Here is a 25,331-nt window from a genome sequence, read left to right as displayed (position 1 = left end):
TAAGAGATTTTAGAGTCCCATTGGAAAGAATAAATATACTGCATGTTTCATATGGCTCATAAGAAAATAGATCTATGACATTTTCCCACTAAATTCAAATAAATGAGCAGTGAAGCTGCTGACATTGAAAGCCATGTGTTCTCAGCAGGCTTTGAGAAGGATCCCCTCAGACCAGAGTGTCTTGGGCTAACCCAACACCAGAGGTGTGCCGAGCAGCGAGGTGTTAAATGCAGAAAGAAACTGCATTTAACTTTGTGGAGTTCCTCTCTGCAAAGACCCAGGTGGCACATGCCCTTGGAAGCACTGGTGACCTGCAGGCCTGGACATCCACACAAGGATTTCTGCTTCTTCAACCAAACTGCTCCTGGACCATGTGTGTGCTCACTTCCTACACCACTGCAGGTAAGTCTATAACCTTTGCTTCGAGAGAGATTCTGTGATTAGTCACGAGCACCTTGTATCCTCGTTTGTCTGGAGAATGGTGATTTTCCATTTTAATTGCTTCCTGTATGAAACATTTTGTTAGGTCCCAGCCTCCTGTCAGCTCTTCTCCTCACTGCATTTGTTTCCTGATGTGTGTGTAATTACAACCATGAAAGTCCATCAGCAAAAGCACCATCAATCTGAAAGATTAACGAATCTCACGCTTTCCCTCTCTCCTCCCCCCAAAATTAGAAAGCCCACTCTGTAGTTTCCAGCACACATCTATCATTACACGCTCCTGGGTCTCAGGTAAATTAGCAACCTGATTCTTTTCCCTGCTGTCACTTAGAAGAAAAGGGCTTCTTATTTGCCATCCAAGGAAAAGTACAGTAAACCTAGAACTAGATAAAAGGGAAGTAATCAAATATATTTAACTGTACTCAGCCAAATCCCATTATTTGTATAGATGTTAGCTGGTGCATTTGAAGAATTAGGGAAGCCTTGTCTTTTATAGGAAATAGTACTGCTAGATTGAAAATATCTGTGCTAGTGTTCTGCTTACTTAAAATGAGAAGTTCAGCTTTATATAGAGATATATTTGTGCATGAACAGCAGATGATTTAAAAGAGGTTTCATGTCCTTGCTCTTCCATTAAGCACACACATTTTGGGTAAGGATAGCATTCCCCTGTGTTTCTTACAGAGATGGGAAATGCCTCATCAGTGTGGGAATGTTCCTTGGATTGTCCTTCTCACTTCTACCTGAAGGACGTGGAGAAAATAATTTTAGATAAGCCACCTCCTACATATCCGAGGAAACCAACTCCCCAGGGTGTGAAGAACAGCTTATGGGGTGTAGGGGTGAAGTAGAGGTAGACTGAGCAGCCATGGTGAAGAAACACACTGGTAGTACCCCATGGAGATTATAACCATGGTGAGGGCTGTAGGAGAGCACAGAGAGCGTTCAGCTGGTGGTAGAAGCCCAGGTTTTGAAAATATATGGACAGCATGACAGCAGTGCTTGTGCAAGGGGTGCTCCTTCCCTTGGCAGCTGGCTCTGTGGGAAAGGGGGAATGCGCCACCTCTAGACGGCTGCAGTTGGTGGTCATCAGACCTTTCCCTTTGAAAATCCCTCCAGTGCCAAAACACAGAATGCACTGCTACTTGGAAAATATATCCAAATATACCCAAACCCACCTCCTCATCCACAGGACCAAATTATCTTCCAGCTGTTCCTGTGCAAACAGTACAAGTTTTGCTGAGAAAATGTTTGATTAAGATGTTCCCACACAGGCATTGAAATTCAGGTCCATGGTTTGAGGGAAAACTTCCCCTGGACTGTGCTCCTGCCAGCACACAGCTTTTCTCAGCTCAGTTTTGTGCTCTGAAGACATTGTTTTGTGTGCTATCCAGCCAGGTGAGTGACTGGGGCTCTGCAGAGAGCCCACTTTCTCCAGGATGATGAACCAGTTCATCCTCATGACAATGGGCATGGCAAGATGAGGTACATTTTGATCCCAGATGCCAGTTTTACTTTGTTCATATGAAACATCAAAACTCAACGTTGTTTCAGTACTTTGGGCAGAAGAAGGAGGCAGACAAGAGTCCCCACAATGGTTTTTCACATGCCTGAGTCAAATTACCCTCCCTTCTGCGGGGCTTCTTCTGAAGTAACAGATCATACTGTAACCAAATATTGCCATCCAGGAAAGCCATTTTCCATCCAGCAAGGAGGCTTCTTCCTTCTCGGCAGCCACTGAAAAGGGCCTTTGTTCTCGGGGCTGAACACCTGGAGAGTGTTATCAGCAGTGGCCTCTCTGGGCTGGCGCGCAGAGCAGCTGTGACAGGACCCAGTGGCTTTGGCGTCGGGAGAGGCAGCAGCACCTGGGAGCTGCTGGCACCCAAAAAACGTCCTGTCTGGCCCATTGCATGGGCAACTTTGGGTGGTTCCTCTCTTCCATGGGGACCAGGGTCTGTATTTTCTTTCTATTCCCATCCTAAAATGAACAGTCTCACTCCAAAGGGTCTTTAGACAACCTGAAGGATGTGACACCTCTGTAGGGAAAGGAGAATAAGGCTTGGCATTACCTTTCTGGAGACACTGGTAATGTGAGCAGTGAAAGGTTGGCACAGAGCGCCAGCATCCTGGGCATGTGGTTTGAAACTACACTTTGATGAGTAAAAGGTGGAATTGTTGCCTGGCTTGAGGGGTAGGACATTCAGCAGAGAGGGAGTTGCCTGATGTGACCAAGGACAAGATTGCACAGCAGCTGATGTGACCCTGGGCACAGCTTTCTGCTCTGTCCATACAGTGAGCACCACTTCTCTCTGTGTCCATAAAAGACAGACCCACAACTGCTCAGAAACTCAAGGAAACCTCAAGGAAACCCATTTGGCCCATCAGGTAATTCCCTGAAAGCAGAGGGTCCTTTCCCATATACCTGATTGTAGAACTGCATTATATAAACCATCACTGCCAGAGACACAAGCTTCAGAATCTAAAGGTTTTCATTCTTTCACTGGATTTTACAGGATCTGAAGAAAAGCATGTGAGGAAAGACGGAGAGTCAGAAAGCAGAGGTTGTCAGTGGATCTGCCATGGGGTAACCTGGGGAGCTGCTGACACCAGCTGAATCCACACTGGGTCTGTGAGGGTTTTTACCAATGGCCTCAGTGAGAATTGTATCTGCAACCTACAAGTTATTTACCAGGTCCAGACCTACAGGCCTTTCTCAGTGTATTGATTTTCCACTGAAGTCACAGGCAAGACAATCAAAATCACAAAAAAAAACCCAAAATCCCCCCAACATAATTCTTACTTTCCTGATAATCCAGATAAAATTTTGACTCCTACAAGGGAGTCATACACTGGGGGATTTCAACAATGCCTCATCACAAGATGCACAGCTCTGCAAAGTATTCATTCTGAAGCAGCTCTGCCAAATACCAAGAGAAAATTGCATAACATGAGAAGGAGCAAACCACAGCTGAAGCTTCATCATCCACAGTGGCAGTTGAGCATGGACGTCACGAGTTCTTCCATACCCGATGGCATCGTTTCCATTTTCTTTGGACTGTAGTAGTGAAAGAATAAACATTTCAAAAGGTTCAAATGAGACCTTTAAGTGCCAGTGCTGAGTTCCTGTGAGGTTCAGATAAACTGACAAAATACCATCCTGCAGAAGCTGTGCCTGGGACAAACCACCATTCCTCCATTCGTGTTCTGGTGGTTTTTAGCACAGGGACCACTTTAAACCTTGGTCTCTGTCCAGGCACCAGTACCAGCTCTCCCATGACTTTATGTTTGCATCTCTTTCTTCCTCGTGAAGGGAAAATTTCCAGGTTTGTTCCTTTCAACTTTGTTCATGGTAGCACTCTTGACAGAAAGACTTAGTGCCTATTTAAAGTCTTTGCAAGGAAAAGAGGGAAACTTCTCGGTTACATAAAAGTTTGTATCAAAATTCAAGAATCCGGATTAATTATAGAAGACTTGCCCTGTATCATTCAATTTGTTTGAATAGCTTTAAAGATTAAGCAGATCCAAGGCCTAACAGAACCAGAGCCAGTAAGACAATAGCTGAGATTTTCCTTTGAAACAAAATATACAGGTGGTTTCTGTGAGTTTCTGTGTCTATCTGCCCGGCTTTTTTATTTTTATGTCGTATCCAATATCACAGAACCTGGCAGTAGAAATCATATAGCAATTTGTGAAAGCTTGTTGCTGTTCTAGATATCATATAGTCTGTTCCACACCAGCAAAGACAAAACCAATGCCTTTACTCCTCGAGTTTTCATTCAAAAGGATAATGATCTCTGGTAACAAAATATTTGGCAGTAGCATTATTTAAAATGCACAGAGGAAATGTTTGTCCCTAATTCAAGGGACTGTGGTCACACAGCCTCTATTCACTTGGTATTTACCAGCGAGTGCCAAAGGCTAATCTGCAAAAAGCCCAGGAACAGAGTTAAGTTTATCACACTCCATCCTTAACCCATCCTATTGTAAGGGAGGAAAAAAATAGTAATTACTGAATTTCTTTGTGGCCAGAGAACTTATAAACCGTGTTATACCCAGCAGGCTCTAATGGCTCCTTCGGTAAGTATCTAATTAAGTGGTTGGGGTGTTGGGTTTTTTTCTTTCACAGCATACTTTTGTGTTTTAAAATCCCTTTGCATTAAACGACTTCTCGAGTTTTCCAAATTTCTCACACGCAGAGAAGAGGGAAGTAAGAAAAAAAGCAGAGGGGAGATTTCGGTCGTGGGAACAGGAGGCAGAAACGAGGATTTGCAAAGGCTAAAGGCAAATCCTCCCCAAAATCTCTATCTAAAACACCGAAAACCGCAGCTACGGTCTGCCTGGGACCGCTGGCTAGTTAGAGAGGGGGAAATAAAGCCAGCCCGCGGGGAATGGCTGCGTTTGGGAGGGGAGGCCCCTTCCCCAAAGCAATTAAAACACCTCGAGGGCTTTGAACGGTGCAAACTGGGAGTTCGGGCAGTTTTACCGACCCCGCTCGGCATCCCTAGCCCGCCGGTCCCCGCCGCCGCGAAATGCCGCTCTATCCCGGAGCAGCGGAATGCGCCGAGCGGTGCTGGGCGAACGCACGATCGGCATGGGGAGAAACTGCCCTGGGGTGAGGGGAGAGGAGCCGAGCATCCGCCCCGCTCCCTCCTCGCCTTCGGGAGGGATGGCTCGCTTCGGCGGCGACGGCGGGAGGTGAGAAAAATGCGGATCTCCGTCCCGGAGAGCCCGGGAATGCTACCTGCTCCCGGGAAAGCTACTTGCCCCGGGAAAACTACGTGCTCCGGGCAAATGCCTCGCAGCGAGCCACGGGGCCGGTCCGTGCCGCTGCCCACCACGGTCCCAGCGGCCACCGCGTCCCCGCAGCCTCGCTGCTCCTCGGGCACCACGACGATACTCCCGTCCTCCCTGCCGAGCTTAAATCCCGCGAAGTTATTAGGTTGGGGTTTTATTTTTTTTAATGGAGCCACGTCGAGGTGCCGGAGGTGGGCTGGAAGGGGCTGCAGCCCGACTCGGTCCCGCTCGGCCCCGGGCGCACCTGCCCCGGCCCCGAGGCTGCGGGTCTCTGCCGGGGCGGCTCCTCCCCTGCGCCCCCGATCGCTCCGGCCCCTTCTCCCTCGTTAGGGAAGTGTTAGAAAGTTGCTGAAGTGCGAAATGAGCCTGCGAAACCTCGTTGTCCTCATTAAACTCTGACAAGGAGGGTGACAAGAAGCAGCGGAGGGGAAACAATGCGGCAGTGTTGGGGAGAGCCCCGCGCCGGGGCAGCCTTTGTGCCCGCACACAAAAGCTCTTGTTTGCATGTGTTAAAGTCCATTAAAGCGCGGCAGCCCCAGGTGCAAACGCCAGCCCGGAGAGGCCGCGCCACCTTCCGCGCCCGCTGAGCGCGGCGGCCGCTCCGCGCTCGGCCCGGCACTGGCGGGCGGTGGGGCAGGGGCACGGCCCGGCGGGCTCCTAATGAGGGCCCGGGGCTGGCCCTTCATTAACAAACATGGGTGGGTTTCGCTCTCTGTGCCCCCAGATTTGCCTGTCCTCCGCCTCGCCGTTAGTGGAAGCGACGGGACACAATGTCGCCTATTGTACTGCGCAGCCCCTCACCCGAGGGGACACGGATGGGACCCCGCGAGCAGCCCAGGGTCGTGGATGCTGACCTGGTGCCAAAGAGCCTGCTGGACAGGGACCGCGGTTTGGTTTTTTCCTACTGTGGACACTGGAACATCATCAAATGCTCACAGAAAGCACCCCCAAGGTTAGGAGCAGAGCAGATTCCCGACTCCTGGTTCAAGCAGAAGAATTCAGTCCAAAAGGTGGAAAAGAGAGAAATTGTGCAAAGAATAGCCACCAAAAAAAAACCCCTTGCATGGTTCGAAACCTACAAAAACAACCTCATCACAGTGTTAAGAGTTTCATATGACTGGCATGGCAAATACTTTTCCAAGGAAAAGTATTTCCAGGTTCTGTTGCAACAAGTCCACATCACTTTATCCCCAGTGGTCTGCCAGGGATCTGCCCCGCGGCTATTTTAAATTGTGCTGCTAATAACAATTCATTACAGTTGATAGAACTGGGAGACTTGCCTTTTATTTTGCAATTAGACATAAAGACTCTGATCTGGCAACTGCTCTGCGCTGTGAGCATGTGAGTAGCTCTGCTGAAGTCATCTGGGACTGTTCATGTGCTTAACATTAAGCCCGTGTGGGTTTGCAGGATCAAGGTCTGAGATGGGATCATCTTTAAGGATGTTTGTTCACCTGCTCTGTTCTGTATTTTCTAGATTCACGACGGCGCCCTGCAAAACCATTTCTCTGGGAAGACCTGGAGTGTCTCGAGTCAGCTGGGCACAGCTCACAAGTAGCATTCTGAAGCCAAGCGATCGTTCCCGTAAACAAAAATGGTTTGCAGGAGCTCGATTCGGGAAGCCATGACGGCACCGGGTACGTTGCATTGCGAACTGTTCAGCTGAGTGAGCCTGTGTGTACTGAGGCGTTAATGCAGAACTGTTGGGCATTGGGCCCAGAACAGATGTGATGATGAGTGAGAGCAAAGAGGCAGGGAGGAAGGCGCAGAAGAAGAAAGCACATTTTAGGCTTCTCAATTCCTGCCTGGACAACCACTGCTTCAAACCTGGGCACCGTCCCCAAATGCCTCTTATCAAGAGAAAGTAGGAAGCAACATGATCTGTGGAGAAAACAAACATATTTGTTTTTTTCATTTGCCGATCCTGCAAACAATAGCTGTTTGCAGGCAAATAATCCTCAGGTCTGTATCGCCAGATCAATGCAGGGAGTGGTTCCCATCGCCAGCGGTGCCAGACACACTGAGTGGTTTGTAAGGAAACAGGTCCTTGAACTTCTTCACAGCACAGACACTATCTTAGTAGGTTATCTCGCACTTGCTTCTGTTCCTGCTCCCACTCTCCTCATCTTGCAATGCTTGGCCTGGCAGAGAAAAGTGAAGACTAGAGGAAATAGACCTTGTTTCAATAGAAAAAAATTTTTAATGTTCAGCTGTTTGTTATTTCCTTGCCACTTACTTTTCCAATTTTCTTTTGGAGCCAGGCTAACTAAAGGAAAGGCCAATCCTTGTGCACAGTCGCAGTTTAATACCTATGATATGCATGAAGAAAATTAATTTGACTGAGGATTTTGCTTCATGAAGTAATTACAGCACAAAGCATAAAAAGGCTGTGTTTTGTCTTGAGCAGCCAAAGTCCTGGTTTGCATCATGAGGTCATATTTAGGATTACAAATGTTTGCACAAATAGCATCTTACAGTATCTCACATCGCCTCTCTCCACCTTTACTGACAGGATTTTTGGAGATGGAAAGGAACAGGAAAGTGAACTCTTTTTCAGTCCCAGATGTGATAAAATTGAAGCTTTAACCCACAGGGCACGAGAAGGGCAATAAAAATATGGCAGGGTGCTGAGTTCATGGGGCTGCTCAGACTCCAAGTTATATCCAATGTTTACAACAATTCGCCACTACTATTGCTGGAGAAGGGTTGTAGGCATCAGCACAGCCCAAGTAAAGTTGGATTGATTCAAGAAAACCTTCATGTAAGACATACCATTTCCATGGTATCTTCAGGACAGTCTGATCTTTCTAAATTTTTTTTTTTAAGGCACCTCTCTGGATTCAAATCCTTTTGAAATTTTATGTGAATACTTTGCTAAACTGAGTAGAACTAGTTTTGGTAAAACAGGGCAGAGTTTTCCATTAATTTGGGGATATTTGTAGTATCTTTCACAACTGAAGGCAGCAGTTCAGTTATCACTATTTTGCAGCCAGAAAATATTTGGAAAAACAAAGGAAATCAAAATGTGCTGGCAGAGCACTGTCTCGCTGCCTTCACATGGCCAGTCCCTATCAATCAAACAGTCACTTCTGCTACCAGAGAGCCCAAAAAATGCCAATCACATCACAGTTCAAAACAGTCCATCCTGCTGCTAACCTGTATCACAGTAAATTTGGTCAAGACTGATGAAATGTATGGATTTTAAGTTTGCTTAGGAAAATTAACTCACACTCTAGAGAACTACCTGCAGGGAAAAAGTTACAGGAATGGTAAACTTATAAAAACCCAGAAAATTCCCACATTAAAGTCACTGAGGAGCAATGCCCACTCACCAGCCTTACCTGGGTGTTTAGGTGAGAGATCTTTAGATCAGCTTTGTGCAATGACTGCTGGAGCTGAGCTCTGAATGTCTGTCATTAAAGCACTCAGGCTGTAGGTGACTCACACTGGGAATCATGCAGACCCTTTTTTTAATTCATCACTGCCCGCCTTCTTTCCTCACTGATAATATAGGGTCAGCATCCTCTCAAAATTACTGAAAAGGAAACAGTGCATGCGAAACTCTCAGACACTGCTGTCATGAGCACCATGGAAAAACCATACGGAAATGAATAATTTTGTGCCCAAAGCACAGTTTGAATAACAGGCAGTAAAAAGCCCCTTTGCTGCACATTAAACAAGAGGAGAATAAATCATGAGGGGAGCTGCTCCCTCAGGAGCAGCAAGCATTGCCAATGCAGAGTGAGGGGGATGCCTGTAGGAAAAGGGTGTGGATAACTCAATTACAGTTCATCTGGATGAGGAAAACCAGGCAAATTCTGGACACTATGGGCTGTTGAATGCTGGAGCACACAGCCTCAGTAGCCTTTCAGAGTATATTGTTTCACACACGTATTTATGTTTGTGTGTGAATGGGCTTCGGGGTATATGGAAAATAAGTGGGATAAGCTTTGGCCTTGTGCCAGGTTGACTGCTCTACACAGCTATGGGACTGCTGGTCAGCTGGAAGCACAGGCTTAGGTATAGATGAGAAAAAATCTTTGAAGTATCAACGGATCAGTTTGTAGAGTATCTTTCAAGGGCTACAGCACCACTGGCTGGGCAAATACAGCCCTCTAATACATGCCCCACTGCCAAATCTGTCTTCATTCATGGAGCAGGATGCCATAGGGGTCTAGAAAAATATTTCCAGGTAGTCTGGAGATGTCTTCACCAACCCTCTGTATACAACTCCCTGCACTCCTGAGATGGACAAGGGCATAAGATGCAGCAGAGATGCAGCAGATTTAAGAGTGCACACATCCAATCCAACAGTGGGAAGGTGAACTTTGTTCTGCTTGGGAGAGAAGAGCAGGTGTACTGACAGTCTAGAAGCTCTCTGTGAGATATGGCTCTGCAGAGCAGCTCCAAGGAATTCACTGCAGCAGGTTAAGGACACATATAGCAGAGATCTCTGCAACAGGAGAACACAGCAGGGTGACTCAGTAGCGATCTAACTTCTCATCAGTGGATGCTTTTCCTCTTGCTTATGTTTCTGACATGTTGATTAAGTGTTGCAAACTTAGGTAAAACCCATATTTTCAGTGCTTCTCTCTGAGTGGTGCCATGGCTCTCCTGAAGCACAAAAATTAATGTAAAACATCTCATATTTTTTCTCATCAGGGCTTTGCTGCTGCTTTTGGGGCTTCTCCCATTCAGCAGTCTGGAGACACGAGTGTTTCCACCTCTGTGGATCTGATATAACCACACAAGACAAAAGACATACCTCTTCTGGGACTGGTGGAGTTCCCACTTGTGGCAGGATTGGGTTTGCTCAACAAAGGACCAGTCAGTGTCCACAAAACTCGCTGACAGCAGAACATTCTGTTACTCTTCCTGTGATGTTACCAGAGGAAACATTGCACACAGCTATGCACATGCATTAAAGTCTATTATTTCAGCTCATTCATATGTCACTGACTCACCATTCATTCACTCTGTACAACCTTTTAAAAGTCTTACACATCCCCAAACCCTGTACGTGGAATTTCTACCTTGGATGTATCTCACACCGCACCAACATTAACTCAAAGAGGCAATAATTTTCCCAGGAGTGTCCTGTATAAAATCTTTCTCATCAGAGATAAGAGACAAGGTCATTCCACATGAGACAACCCACTGGAATGACTCTTTAGACACTACTTGTTCTGGGACTTCTTATTCATCATTCTCCTCATCCTGATATTTTGTCCTAATTGCAAAAGTACTTTCCACATCCACTGAGTGTTTCTGTGGAAAAGATACAGACGGAAATTGATAAACTCCTCTTCGTTGGGGCTAGGAATACATTGGGATTTAGCTAAGAGATTTATTCTAGCTTGGATGTATTTATAGCTTTTGTGGGAAATAGCAACTGGACAGTTAAAAATGGACAGCTTAGAAATAGACATTTCTGCACCAATCACCATCAGATAAGCTTTCACCTGGGCAGAGGACCACCAAAAATATCCTGCAAGCTTCAGGGAGTGGAGGTTGATTCATGAAGGTACTTTCCCTTCTGAATCAGCACTAACTCCACACCATTGTGATATCATGGGCTATATGCCTTTGCAAGTCCTGAGTATTTTTAAGCATTCTAACTGCAAAGTGCTGACTATTGCTGGGGATTACAGACTCTTTGGAACATTTTGGAAGATAACTTCTGGCACCTTGCCACTTGCTATATGGAAAATATGTTGTATTATCTTTCATGTGTGTGGGGGTGTAAGGGTGCTCCGAGTGTCCTGGCCCCCAGCCTGCAAAGACTTACCCATATTTTATGCAGAATGAAGTTAAGCAATACATAATGAACTTGTTCAGGCGCAGAGCCTAGATCTGTCACTTTAGACATGTTCCATATCCTTTAGGACTTCTCAAAAGACAGCATCTTTCTCGATGTTCCAAGTATGCTACTATGAACACCATCCTGGAGGATGGCTGTGTGGGACATAAATATGCTGGTTATCAGTGTAGGACATTTCAGTGGAAAGGGCTGGTCCTGCCCCAGCTGGCTAGAGTCCTTTGACTGGGATAGTCAGACTGGGGTGGCCAAACTGGTCCCAGAATCCTGTATGCACACAGGATGTGGAGGAGCTGCTGTCAGATGCACATCAGACATTTGATGTAATGTTCTTCTCTTACGATCAGTCCTGGAAAGCTCTCCAGAGGCACTGAGTGAAGGATGGGGTGTAGCAGGTTGGGGTAAGGATGTCGGGTTACCAGGAATAGCAGAAAAAGACCCTTATTGCCTGGAGACAGTGGTGTTATTCCCATGGAGAACTCTGCAAGGGTCCTCCTGTGTCTGCCTTCTGGGTGGGTTTGGGTGGGACGGGGAGGCAGAAGGCAGCAGAGGGCATGTCCTCCCAAGCCCACCCCAGTGTCACCCTTTGGGAGAAGCCAGGGTGGCTGCTCTGCTCCCCAAGCCCGGCTGGGCACATCCAGGTCCCCTCCTTCACTGCCCTCGGCTGCAGGGAGCCCTGAGGGAAACCCATGGGGAGCAATGTCTGCGCTGTGTGTGCAGCTCTGAGGGAGCCCTGAGGGGAGCACTGCGGGGAACACCGTGCGGAGCCCTGAGGGAGCAATGTCAGAGCCCTTTGGGGGAGCCCTGAGGGACTCTGTGGAAACCCTTTGGGACTCTGTGGAGAGCCCTGCGGGAAACCATTTATGGCCTGAGGGGAATCCCTTGGAACCCTGTGGAGAGCCCTTTGGGAGCCCTTTGCGAGCCTGAGGGGAGCTCCTTCGGCAGCCCTTTGGCAGCCTTTGGGAGCCTTGGGGGAATCCTTCGGGAGCCCTTGGGGAGCCTTTGTAGCCCCTGAGGAGCTCCCTGTGAGCCCTGAGGGCTCAGCGGCGCGCAGCGCTCTGAGGGCCCCGCGGCGGCGCGAGGGCGCCCCCCCACCCTGCGGCGCGCGCGGAGCCTCGGCGGGGTGGCGCCGCCCGTCACCTGCGGCCGCGCGAGGGGCCGGGGCGGGGCGCGGAGGGGCGGGGCAGGGCGGGCGCGCGGGGCGGGGCGGGCGGCCAATGGGGGCGGGCGGGCGGCGCGCGCGGCGCTCTTAAGGCGGCGCGGGCGCTGTCAGCGGGCAGAAGGCGCGCGGGCTCGACGGCGGGGCCATGGCTGCCCTCAACGGCGCCGTGGAGAACGGGCAGCCCGACAAGAAGGTGCCGCCGCTGCCGCGGCCCCTGCGCAGCCTGGAGGTGAAGTACACCAAGGTGAGCCCGCCAGGCATGGGGCGCTGGGCGGCGGGCGGGCTTCGCCGTGGTGTTGCTGATGCTCGCTGGAGTCAGGGCGGCGGTGAGGTGTTATGTTTCTAATACAAAATTTTCACCCTCAGTGTTGCTTTTCTTAGCTTCTTTTATTCCTTCTGCTGTTCGAGACAGTAGGTTTATGGAGGCTTGAGGCTGAGCGAGCAGATGACAGTGCCATTTCTAATGGACCACCAGTTGCCCTAATGCCCAAACCCTAACTTCTTCTTTTTAATGAAATAACTCCACCAAAGCTGTCGCACTGCCCCAGGTGCCCTGGGCTCTTCTCCCTGGCCTTGATGCCTGACGCCTCTTCCCCTCCCGTCGCCTCCGGCTCCCCGTGGCGCTCAGCACAATCCGATTTGGATGCGGTGAGCCTGGGCAGGCAACCCGAGCAGGGCTTTATCCCTGAGGAAGCTGCTAGCTGCAGTTGTGTTCAGCCGTCCTTGACCCACAGCTCCCCTGCGGGGAGGTGGCTTGGTGCCAGCGGTGGGTTTGGGTGGTGGCGAGCGTGGGGAAGAGCCATTGTCCAGCGGGACTGGGCCTTGGGAATGGCTCTGCCATGGGGCTGGAGCCATCCTGCAGCTCCACAAGGGTTGGTGACTCTTCTCCCAACTCCACAGCCTCCCCGCGAGATGAGGAGTCAGGCACTGAGCCCACGCAAACCCTCACCTCTCAGCTCTCCATTGAGCTTCCCTTCAAACAGCTGCTCCTGACCTTTTTGGTATAAACCTTTAGGTATAAACCAAATGCCCCTGGGCTTGATATCTCCATCCCTCAGAGGTGTGGCTGGCATGGAGCTGAGCACGGCTGCAGAAATCCCTGCTCCCAACGCAGCTGTAGCTCTGTGATCGCTGAGTCGCTTTTTGTTCCACAACAGCCTGACCCGCTGCCTTGCGCAGTGGCGAAAATGTCCTGGCTGGTTATGCTGCTGAAAAGCCTCAACTTCCATAACTTCAACTTTGTGGCGCTACTAAAAGAGCTGGAGGGTATCAATGAGTATGTTACTGTTGCATTTTTGTGTTAAGAAAAAACAGAATTTGAAGCTCCTTCCCTTGCAGTGAGGAGTGAACAGAGCTTATCCGGTGAGGTGTTGATTTGAATTATGCATCCAAAGTACTGAAACAGATCAGCAATTAGGAGTAACCTCTGTAGTAGATTAATTTTTAACATCCCAAATTTATCTACTCTTTATTTGTCAGATAAACTTGTCATTTAGCAGCAAATTGGATCTGCAGCTGCTGATTGCAGAATGGCGTAATGCTGCACAAACAGCTCTTTCCTGCGTCCAAAATGGACACGGCCATTTGAGTTCTTCTTAAACATCCAAATGTTCTGGTTTTTGTTATTTTTATTGTTGTGAACACTTTTAAACACTCCTTGGGGATCTTATCCTGCAGCCGTGTATGTTTTAAAACATGCAGTTTATGCTCCACGGTTTTGCCAGAGACTGTGAGTGCTAAAAGAGTCAAGGTAGTATCTTTAAAACCAACGTAAATTAAAAGTGTGAGTTTGATGTTTGATCTGATGCTCCTGGTGCATCTGAGAAAATAATGAGCAGCAGTCAATTTTCATAAAACTGAGAGGGGTTTTGTGCAAGCTCTGAGTTTCACCAGATGTTTACAGCTGACAGAATGCTTCCCTCTGCTTAGTGGAGATTTTTATTTTTCGTTCTACCAGTTACGGGGCTGGGGGAGAGGCAGAATTTTTCAACAAAGATCTTACTTATAGTGCAGCTTAGTGCTTGTCATGGGTGTGTGATGGAAGTGATCTGTCCACAATTCCTTGTCTCAAATTCTGGCTGTGAAGCATGAACTGCTGATATATTATTCGATTTGATTTCAACTCCTGGCACCAAGGACTCGGGATATGCAGTGGATTCCCAGAATGATGCCAGTGTATATGTTACATTTGAAACAGCCTCATCCTGTCCCTCTTGTTTTACTACTTGGTAGGAACATCACTTTCCCATAGAATTAATGTTGAATGAAAAGGAAAAATCAGCATCCTTCCCCAATACTTACTTTGTGACTATATACCTGATACTGTAATTTTACAGTTCCAGTCATATTTCCCACATTTATGTTGTGACCTTTTTCATTAGTGAAACAAAGGAAAACTGAAGTTAAAATGTGTAAATGTTAAAATGTAGCTCTTGGATAACAGAGGTAGTTGGGGAGCATAGGTGTCTTAAACAGGCATTAATATTTCTAACGTTGTATCTTTCCTTGTGACTTCCCTTGGCAACATTTTGGGTAAAATTTTCTTTTTCTCAGCCTGTGTGAAACAGGTGGGTCCAGCAGTGCAGCTTCTACACCAATTACACTTTGGATGCTTTATGCAGAAATAGTAAGAAAATGTCCTTTCAGGAAAAAAAGCTGCCCAAGGAAAGAAAACTATGACCCAAAGCAGTGGGAATTCCGAACATAAGAGATGCAACATTAATCTCCTGGCGGTGTGTAGAGACTCATAAACAAGATTGCAAATGTGGATGGCTTCCAAATAAAAGTACTAGCTTACAGCCACTAGCAGGCTACTAATAAAGATTACTTCATCTAATCTTATTTAAAGTATATTTATAAAATATAACACTGCCAAGTCAGATCACTGCATGGATAAGATGCATGTTGAATCAATTAATTGTATATAGGTATTCATGTTCTGTTTACAGTGAGTAACAACACTCCAGTATTTAATGCATTTTCAGTTACGCAATGCTGGGACTGTTTGTTCTTGCTCTGGAAATGCAATATTTTGAAACACTTAAATCTTGTCACAGATGACTCCAAGTGATGTGGGAGGCTTGATCTGGCCTGTGACAAGGCATGGTGGGGCAGAACCGAGCCAGAACTCGCCTCCTCTGGCCACTGTCAGAGCAGGGAGCAAGCTGTGGAGGTAGCCCAGGGCAGGGCACAAACAGCCAAGTAATCGTTGTACAGTGATATGTAACCAGGGGCTCCTTTTGCCTGAACCATATGAGTTGGTGTCTGCTTGCTGTTCCCATAGAGATGTACTTCAAAAACTGCCCCTTTCTCAATGCCAAATCCCAGTGTTGTACTGTGCGGGACCCATCCTCTGGCTCAAAACTAACTGGGTGCATGAATTTTGGAGAAATGCTTCTGTATTGCCAGTAGTCTCCCTGGGAGAGAGACTGAGCACACTTGACTCTGCTGTGGACAGAAGTTGAAGAGCCTCTGGACCTTTGAGGAGCACTTGTATGGGTTTATTTTTTTTTTGGTCTATTTCAGTTGTTTTTCTTTCTCGTGCCCATCCCACTCCCCTTGTTCTCTCTTCAGATATTTATTAACAATGAATGGCACGAGTCTACAAGTGGAAAGAAGTTCCCCACTTACAACCCTTCAACGCTGGAGAAAATTTGTGACATTGAGGAAGGAGATAAGGTAAGTGTTGTTGGACAAGCAGTGCAAAAGACATTTTTCCAGGGGAGCTCTTTTTGTAGGGAAGCACACAGAGGAAAAGCTGGCTTTTAACAACAACATCCATCTGGCCAGATAGAGCTGGAGGTCTGGGACACTGGATGTGCTGCTCAAATATTACATGGGCTGGGTGGGATCAATCCTGTCCAGCTTGTCAGAGGCACTTTCCCTGGCAGGAACTGGCTGCTGAACACTGTCAGAGGAATGAGACTGAGCATCATTCTTGTGGCATAGACTGGAGGGAAGCAGCCAGCCTGAGGAAATAACAATGACGGTGTGTGCACATCCCTGACAGGACTTGGGCCCTGTGTTGGGGGTGGTTTATACACCAGCTGCAGGACAGCCTGTTGGAGGTACTGAACTGAAACTGCCCCTTTTTAAACACAGTCAACAAATAACCTGAGTGCTTGGGGGAATTTAAGCTCAGTCATGCAAACATTGACCACTTGCTGCTGGAGATGTGGTGCTGCTTTTCCAGATGGTATCGTGGGTTCTGGCTGCCTGCACAAACGTGGCAGCTCTCACCAAAAACAAACCAGTATCTCAAGAGTTTTGTAGTCCCTGGCTAGCCCTGGTGTGCTGTAGAGTAACCTGAGATGTAACTGCTTGGGTTTGGTAATCACATGTGATACTTTTTTTGTCCAGAGCAGCTCATCATGTATGGGCCAACTGGTCTGACCTATGGAAAAGAGCTGGGCCAAGATCTGGCTTTGTGCAGGAAGTCATGGGAAGGTGATTCACAGCTGCTGTGCTGTGCCAGGGCTTTGGCAGCTCATTGCTGTGGGCAGTAAGTGATGGGCAATGTGGCCATTTCTGCCTGCACTGAGATCTTCTCTTCGTATGTAAGAACTATTAAGAATTATTGTTCAGTGCTTGTGAGGCAGCCTCCAACACTTACTGCCACTGGGGATCTGTGCATCCGTGGGGCAATTACACATTGAGGCAGAACCAAACATTATGTGTAATTTCTTTATCCTGGCTGGGGAGGACACAACTGTGTTTAATTGCAGTGGCATGTAAACAGTGGAATTGAAGCTGACTCTGATGCAACTGTATTTTGATAGGCAGAAACCATGACGTTGTTATTATTCCCTGAGCTAAGTATCTCCTCAAGCAGCTACAGAGTATTACATGAGCATTTTGTGCCTGCTTCTTAATGCTGGCTAAAGAAAATTGTTATACTTAACTAAAAGGCCACTTTTGCAATTTACATCCTTGAGATTTGTCCCTGTCTGAATTCAGCTTCTAACTTGCAGGAGAGTCACTGTAAACCTTTCCAGTCAGCAATGCTCTCTCCCCGTGGATATTCAGTATAGGTGACTGACTTCTTAGTGGAAATTGCAGCCAAGAATGTAAGCTAGCTGTGCTTTGGGTGCTGAAAACCTCTTCTACTTCTATACATCACACCTTTTAAAACAATTTTTTTCTCTAAGTAGGTTTCTCCAAGAAACTGAGTTGGGATTAGACCTGGACCTGGATTAATTAAAAGAGTCATGGGTGACAATGATCCCCAACTAGCTGTTTGCCTTCTGGTGGCACTTGACCATGTCTCACTCTTTCCTGGCAAATTAAGTTCCCTGAGGCTTCCCTTGCTCTGGTCCATCCCCTCCTGGGGCTGTAACTTCAGTCTGCTGGAGTCACCACAGGAAGTGGTGAGTTGTGTTTGGTGGTGCTTTCCAGTGTCTTGTCCCCATGTGCCACTATACTTCCCGTGCTGGCCAGTGTCACTGCAGGGGTGGCAGTTCCTGGTACTTGGCTCTGGTTTCAGCTCTGCTCTGCCAGGTTTGGCTCTGCCTTCACAGCAAGCTGGGAGCAGAACTCCCCTTCCCAAGCCCTGAGCAGAAACCTGCCCCTCCCTGGCCAAGCAGAGTGTTTTGCTTAGGCTGCACGTGAGGGGTGGAAATTTGGCAGCCAATATCTCAGTGATGACAGTTTAGTCTGGTGCTGAAACTTGGCCAATGCTTTATAAACCTAGAAGCAAAGGTTTTGTTGTCTGTTCTTTAGTTACAGAATTGTCCTTGATGCAACAGTTGAGGAATAAAGAAAAGTCTGTCTGGAAAAAGAAGCCCTGAAAATAAAATGGTGGATGTTTCCACTGGATGCTGGGAGGCCTTTTAGCTCACAATTAAAAGCTTAGTGTCCAACTGTTTGCTAGGTTGGTAATGGAAAAGGAATAACTCTGGTGCTGTCCCTAGCACTTGGAGACAGGCTTTTTCCTTCTAGCAGTTTGCTGACATCCATCAAGGGCAGGGGAAAAGTGCTCCTTCCTCAAAGGAGTGCCCAGCTCAATTGCCACAGAGCATGGGCAGCAATAGCTGTGACTGTTGAGTCTGTCATGATCATTTCTAAACAGTTCACTCTCATGTGGATCTTTGAAGGGTTATGAGAAGGATTTGTTCACACTCAGCCTATTCCCCTCAGATTGTAGTGGCAGGCTGAGGTAAGACCACAGCAGACTTGCAATGCCCTCTATAATGATTTTGGACACTTCAGGCTGTTATGATGCTGTTTGTAGCTGTTTTGAACTCGAGTTTGGAAGTTAAAGCAATGCAATATGTGGACTGTTTGCAGGGGAGCTGGTCAGGAAGATCTTCTAACTGAGAAACTGTGACATGCTTATGCCGTATGTCAGAAAAGTGCCTTTCCAGGGACGTGCACGGGGGAGGCTTTTTGAAGAAGTCAGTAGTTGAATTGAAGAAAATGTCTCCAGTGGGTGTGCCCCATTCCTGGGACATCTTTTCACTGGAGCATTCTAGGGCACCCTGAGATTGAAGCAGAGCAGGGCTTTTTTGCAGGTGTTTTCCCCAGTCACAGAGCCAGTGGGGTGATGGTCTTCGCTGTGCTCTGCAGCTGGGGCAGGAGAGAGAAAAAGAAGGCAGAAGAGAAAAAAGGAGCAGCAATGAGTAGGACTTGAGGTAGAGAAGGAAGATGGACGAGACAGAACAAAGAACAGTGCTCAGTTTGTTCAGGGGGGAAGGTATGTGATTGTGTAACTGGGGGTTGTATCATAACTCAAATATCCCAGGTGGGTATGGAGTTTTACAGGCATTTCCCAATGCTGTACAGACTTTGCAATCTTAATATTGTCTTAGAGGAGCTTTTTATGTAATGCCCAGTAAATCTGTTATAGATCCAAGCAGAGCACCAGGGTGCATGGATCTCCTCCTCCTGTGGTTTTGTGCACCACAGGGTGTTCCTGGCACCTTGACAGTTAGGAGTCACTTTGTCACGCCTTGTGCCTACCTATTGCAACATGCCTGCAATGAACATGCCATTCAGACTCCCCTAATGCCTAGTCATAACAGGATGGATTAAGAATGGCATTTCAGCCTTTCTGAAGAATTTCCTTGTTTTTGCTAGTCTCTCAGGCCTATTGAGGCTGTGCAGGCAGGCTCTCATGATATCACTTGGTGGTGCTACCCCGAGGGTGTTTAGGGAAAGGCTGTTTGCTTGTGTGACAGTGACTGCAGCCTCTGAGACACTATTTGCACCCAGAATGTCTGAGAAAGGTGGTTGTCTTCATTCTTGTCCCTACAGGAGCTGCAGCAGGGCTCTTGGGCTTCCATTATTAGAGGATGGGGAAGATCTGAGCATGTACTGGAGTCCTCTGCCCACACAGTCATCTCACCCCTGTTCTGAGTGCCAGGGTGGTGGGAAGACCCTCAGTACCAAAGGCACTGTATCACTGCAAACCCAGTTCCCTGCACATCAGTGCTCCCAGCCCGGCTGCAGAACTAATTAATTGCTGCAAAGGGAAGACTTGTTTAAACCTGACACACTTATGTTCCTTTGCCTGCTCTGTCACATAAAATATTGCCTTCTTTCAGCTCAAGCCTTCATTCCAACAGGCAGGATGGGGATTACATAAGTGTGCAGTGGCTGGTGGTGCCTTCTGGCTTTTGTGATGTGCCAGTCTGAATCCAGATCAGCTCCAGCAGTGAGCCATGCAGAGGCTTGTAGTGCCTGTGGGTGATGAGCCCCAGGCAGGACCTGCCTGTCTGTGCTCACTGGCTCTGGACACCTCTGCCTCAGCGGCATCACTTGCTGGACCAGAGCCATTCTGTGACAGCACAAATTTCCTCCAGTGGCTTCCCATCAGTGCTCTTCCAAAGGGGTGGATTTCTATTCCTGACAGTGTAGGTCAGACTGTTTCAAAGCTGTGTGATCTCTTTGTGAAGAAGAGGAGCCAAATTTAATATAAGGTGCCATTGCCTTTGGTGATTACTTGCAGTTTTGACCATGAACTTTTTAAGAAGTCAACATGTATCCCTATGACATTTTTCTTCATTTTTCTTGACACACCTCCCTTTGTAGGGAAAGAGTGGCCAAACCTTGTTGGATCAGTGCAGAGGCTTATTTCCTAATTGTATCCAGACAAGACTTGAGATAAGGTACAGAAGAGGGCACTGGTGAAGTGCTGTGAGGATTCATCAAGGTTTGACACCCTCCCTCCTTCCCCACCCTTTTGAGCCATACATTGCAATGAGGTGCAAGTTCTCCATCAGCTGAAGTGAGGCTTGGGCTGGGCCAGACATTACATACAGCAGGAGTCTGTCTAAAGCTTTATCTGTGCTTGGGGTGCAGCCTTGGGCTGTGGGTGTTGGTGGCAGTGTTCCCATTGATTCCTTTGCATCAGGAATGTGCCCTTGGCTTCACTTTTTAATCAATGTATGTGAGGTAAAGGCAGGAGTTCAGGGCACACTGTGGTCAGAGCAAATGCATGAAGCTCTAGGAATGATGGTATGGAAAGAGAGGGAATTTTCTCCCCATCTGGGTAGTAACTTGGTTAAACAGTGTTATATTTGGTCCAGAGCATGGTAAAGCTGTTGGGAGATGAAGGGAGAATGGCACTAATTGTGTGTAGGTGAAATGTCTTTGTCATAGCACTGAACAGCAAAATTTTTCCTATCTGGTAGAAATGTTCTGGAAATGTGTTCTAGGATCTAAGGGAGATTTTTAGTGTGTTAACTGCCTTGGCCTGGGCTCCAGGGGGACTGAATGGTGGGATCTGAGCTGTAATTGCTTCCCTGGGTAAAACCTTGATCTCATGGGGGATTTTCCTGCCCACACTTGTTTAGAGGAGGCTAATTCATGTAGGCCAGTGGCCTGTCATGCTTCTTCATCCTCCCCCAGTGTCACATCCTGTATTGGCAAGAACACGATTCTGGATTATTTTATAAACAAGTCAGTTACGTTAAATTGCCCTTGAAAGACCCTATTGGTATTCAGACCTCAAGGTTGTTTATGAGCCCAGGCCAAACCTAAAACATATTCCAGGCTTGGATTCAAATCCAGGAGTAAAATGAAAGTGGTTTTGTTGGACAGCTTGGTTTTGGCCACTGCAGCATCAACTAGGAAGCAGCCTGGGGGGTTTTCTGTGCCATTGTCCTGCTCCTTCCTTGTAACCTGAGGGGTTTTTTTGTGTGTGTTCTGTAGCCTGATGTGGATAATGCAGTGGAGGCAGCAAAGGCAGCATTTCAGAGAGGCTCTCCCTGGAGACAGATGGATGCCCCAAGCAGAGGGAGACTCCTGCACAAACTTGCTGATCTCCTCGAGCGGGACAGAGTCATCCTGGCAGTAAGTACTGGGAGCAGTGGCAAGTCAGTAACCCTTGGCTGATAACTCTGCTCCATCCCTCTGGTATATCTATATCTAATATTTTTCTTTTTCTCTCTCTTCATGAAGGGCAGAAGAGTCCATACAGGAGTCATGACTTTGTTCCTCTTTCTGCGGGATTTTAGGTGTCTTAGAAGACTGTCAGTTCTTCTATATAGTTGACTTTTCCACAACTTTAGCTAGTTATTGAAGTGATTTAAGATATTAATACTTAAATTTTCAAAGCAATATTTTTTAATTTTTTTGTATTTTTATCAATCATTGATGTTCATAGTTGTCTCCTAGCTCTTAAAAAAAAACAAAAACAAATCCAGACCAAAACAATGAAAATATACCACACCAGCACAGCTGACTCATTCTTTATTACAAAAATACAGGCAGGTTTGACTTCTGTGCAAATCCCTTCCCTTAAAATGAGGGGCTGAAAAGAGAATCCTTTTCTTGCTGGATATCATCCAAAGTTTAAAATGTGTAAGTGGGAACTCTTCCCTACTGAATGTGCTCAGGAAAATCTCTCTATAGCCATGAAGCTGTGTTAACCTGGACTTCTGCACTGAAGAACTATTGCTAAGGATCCCATGATCCTGTCCTGGAAGAGTCCTGCTGGTGCAGAACAAAGGGATAAAAACCTGAGCTAAAGTGTGCTCAGCTGGTAGAAGCCTTTGGACTCTACAGGCCTTGTACATCTTTCCAAATGGCAGCCTCAGATCCTCAGCTTAGTGCTGCTGTCCATCCATACCTAAGCTCTTGGATCTGAGCACTCTCCAGTTCAGTGCTGCACTTTTATTTTCAGAGAAGGGCATTTATGATATTCCATGCTGTTAGATGTGCAGGTTCCTGAGCCAGTGTCCTGCTGAGGTCAGTAGGAATTAAGATCCATGGGATGTGCTCAGGAGCCTGTGCCTGAGTGACTGTTTTGAGCTGGGTCTCTTTCCCCAACACAGTGTCTCTCAACCACATAACAGCTTTCAGTTTCAGTAGGGCAAAAGCAAAATATCCAGTTCTGAAGACAGTTTTGGCCAGCAAATAAGAGGGAAGAAAAAATATAAATGTGTATGAATAAACCCAGTTTATTTGTTGCTCACTTTTTGATGTGACTTTGGAGCACCCACCTTTTTCCCCTAACCAGAACACTCACTTCAAGCTTTCTGCTGTCCTTCTAGTCTGGGAGGGCTTGTTTGGCATTTCTGTTTGCACTGCAGAAAACCAGTCCTAGCTGCTTTGGCTGTGTGCTAAGCAATGACTTATAAAAATCAGTTGTTTCAGCAGACATTCAGTGGATAACAATCCTAGCCATTCCAAGGGGAATGTCTGTTTGAGTGCTGTTTGGACCCTAATGTCTGTGGAGGATGACAGGGTATGACTTCATGTGTAAACAAAGATGTTTCAATCTACCAAGGGATAGTACTTCCTTTATGGATGTGCTGGCCATTTGCACCAATATCCCATTTAATGACCTGAGTGGAGAACAAAGCATTCCCTGAGCTAATGTCCAGAACAGTGTGAAGGGCACAGCCTCAGCCTGGACTTTGTTTAGAGCTGATCAGCACCAGTGCAGCTTCAGTGGAGCAACTTCTGCCTTGCCCTGGGCTCAGCACAGATCTGAGCCCAAAGGTTGCTTTATCAGAACTCTGTAAAAAATATGGTTTTTATTATTGGACAAAAGAGGCTTTTCAGAGGTTGAGTTTAGAGTTGGGAAGTAGAAAAAATAGTTGGTGTTTTTCAGGGGGTTTATTTTGTTGGGTTTTTTTTCTAAGAGAAGCAAAGTAGCCCTGACTGATTTCAGTGACACCATCTGGACTCCAGAACATCTGTGTTGGAAGGTCACATAGGGTGAAGTCATGACACTCATGTTGTTTCTGACCAGTGCCCCAGACTCCAGCCCTTTATCCCACCCACACTCACCTTCTGGAGGCTTCTGGAAGGTGCTCTTTCATCACAGCCCCTGAACAAAGCCACTCCTGCATGCACTGGAGTTATTGTGCCTAGTTCTCCTTCTGCCTTATTTATACTAAGTGCATTCTCTAAATACAAGAGGAGGGAAGAACATTCTGTGCCTTCAGAACAAGGCAATATAAAGCTGAGAAGGGATTTGTCTGAAAGTTTTTTCTTTAAGAATAAAAACCCCCAAAGAGTGACTTGTCTCACAGTGCATGCAACTTGTCTTTTCAGACTCTGGAAACAATGGACACAGGAAAACCTTTTCTGCAAGCTTATTTTATTGACCTAGAAGGCTGCATAAAAACACTCCGATATTACGCTGGATGGGCTGATAAAATTCAGGGCAGAACTATTCCAGTGGGTGAGTTCCTTCAGACACAATTTCAGAGCTGGGATGGGATCAGGCTTGAGGGGGAAGGACATCCCTGGAAAGGCTGGCTTCTAAAAACCTGCAAAAATAGCCTGCACTTCCTTTCTATCTCAGGATGCTTTTTAAGCAGATGTGTTTCAATATTAAAACTAATGGGAGAACTTTGTCAATGTCTGGATAGATCTCTGAAACATAATGGGTGGGCTCTTCTGGGTTTTTTTGGTTTTTTTTTTTAACAGAGAAACCTTTGGTCAGAGCAGTCACACAGAGAGAACATTTTGGTCCAGGTATATAAGTTCAAATATGGTTTTAGAGAGAACAAGTGAAGAGAATGGATGTCCTTGTAGCATGATGGGCAATAATGGAGTGTTTTCAAATTCAGCCTCTTTTGTCCCTGCATGTGGGTGATCACTGAGGCTGTGCAAAGGACAGGCACTGCAGACAAAAATTAGTCACCAGAGGAAGGGCTCTGGAGGGCTGAGCTAGTTCAGTCTGTGCAGACAGCAAAAAGAGCCATGTCAGTCTTATAAACTGAGATTTGTCACCCTCATTCAGAGTGCTGTAAAGCTTTGTTTGCCTGGACACTGCTTGCTTGTCCTGATTTGTGATCACTTCCAAAAAGCATCATTAGAAATGTTCTTCTCTGTCAGATCTTCCCAATGAAACTAGGTGTTCAGCAAGGATGAATTTGAAAGGCAAATGTCCTTCCTGCTTTCTCTTTGAAAGAGTAACAGCAGTATTTTAAGATGAATATATTACTTTAGTCCCAGAGTTTCATCTTTTCGTGATTTCTTACCAAGAGTGCAATTCCTGTTACAGTGAACAGGATTCCAGTACAAAATGGGTTTAAAAACTCTCCCCCTCAGGGAGGAAAGTGCTTTCTTTCTTTCAGTAAGACACAATCTGAATGAAATCTGTGCTTTCTCTTCCGCATGGTCAGGAGTTTTCCTCCCCTCAGCCTCAACACAGGGAGTTTTTGGAGGGAACTGAACCTCTGGTTTTAAAAGGTTCCACTGCGACCATGAGTGGAGTTTGGCTTTTGAGCTGGCACAAGACCTGTACACAAAGAGATTTTCATTCATCCCAAAGACATGAGTTATGACAGACACAGGGTTCTTTGTCTGACATGGGTTTAGCTCTGTCCCCAACCTGTTAATGTGCAGTTGTATTACTTGCTTTCTGTAAAAGTGAGGATTTTGACTGTGTTGTCACCTTTTACTCTCTTGTCTTGCAGATGAAAATTTTGTCTGTTTCACCCGACACGAGCCGATGGGTGTCTGTGGAGCCATAACCCCAGTAAGTGACAGTGCTGGTGCCCTGCATCTCCCACAGAACTGGAAATTCCATGTGCACTCCATCCTACCCTGCAGCCATTTGCTCCCTGGTTAAGCACAGCTGTTCTGCAGGGAACTCCCATCTCAGTGGCCTGATGTGTTTTCGTGTTTTACCCCCATGCCAATTGCTCTTGGCAACAG

General features: G+C 46.9%; 1 protein-coding gene and 2 long non-coding RNA genes across 9 annotated transcripts in view; 2 read left to right on the top strand and 1 right to left on the bottom strand.

Annotated features, from left to right (window-relative positions):
* The first annotated feature begins 262 nt into the window (after positions 1 to 262).
* Positions 263 to 6,957, top strand: LOC146432580 (uncharacterized). The gene is made up of 3 exons (XR_014854241.1): positions 263 to 402; positions 5,960 to 6,187; positions 6,713 to 6,957. It is a non-coding gene; the product is annotated as an uncharacterized LOC146432580 (long non-coding RNA).
* LOC146432579 (uncharacterized) lies at positions 6,555 to 12,078 on the bottom strand. 6 transcript variants are annotated; one of them, XR_014854240.1, is made up of 6 exons: positions 10,200 to 12,078; positions 10,001 to 10,110; positions 9,733 to 9,849; positions 8,577 to 8,770; positions 7,472 to 7,544; positions 7,034 to 7,376 (listed from the first exon to the last, which is right to left on the bottom strand). It is a non-coding gene; the product is annotated as an uncharacterized LOC146432579 (long non-coding RNA). The 6 variants fall into 6 exon arrangements; XR_014854236.1 differs by having other exon boundaries at positions 6,555 to 7,376; positions 10,001 to 12,078; XR_014854239.1 differs by having other exon boundaries at positions 9,733 to 10,110.
* A 251-nt stretch (positions 12,079 to 12,329) lies between these two features.
* Positions 12,330 to 25,331, top strand: part of ALDH1A3 (aldehyde dehydrogenase 1 family member A3) — a 34,163-nt gene continuing 21,161 nt past the window's right edge. Inside the window, exons 1-5 of one of the 2 annotated variants that reach the window (XM_085070347.1) lie at positions 12,330 to 12,459; positions 15,789 to 15,893; positions 21,366 to 21,506; positions 23,718 to 23,847; positions 25,091 to 25,152. In XM_085070347.1, coding sequence (XP_084926473.1) covers positions 12,361 to 12,459; positions 15,789 to 15,893; positions 21,366 to 21,506; positions 23,718 to 23,847; positions 25,091 to 25,152 — 537 coding nt within the window. In that variant the 5' untranslated portion in view covers positions 12,330 to 12,360. Of the gene's footprint in view, positions 12,460 to 15,740; positions 15,894 to 21,365; positions 21,507 to 23,717; positions 23,848 to 25,090; positions 25,153 to 25,331 lie in introns of both variants that reach the window. The other variant, XM_085070346.1, reaches the window with a different exon arrangement.

This window comes from Lichenostomus cassidix, chromosome 10, assembly GCF_008360975.1.
Source record: "Lichenostomus cassidix isolate B80296 chromosome 10, HeHo_3.0, whole genome shotgun sequence".
NCBI classification, from domain to species: domain Eukaryota; kingdom Metazoa; phylum Chordata; class Aves; order Passeriformes; family Meliphagidae; genus Lichenostomus; species Lichenostomus cassidix.
This window is presented reverse-complemented; position numbering and strand designations above follow the sequence as displayed.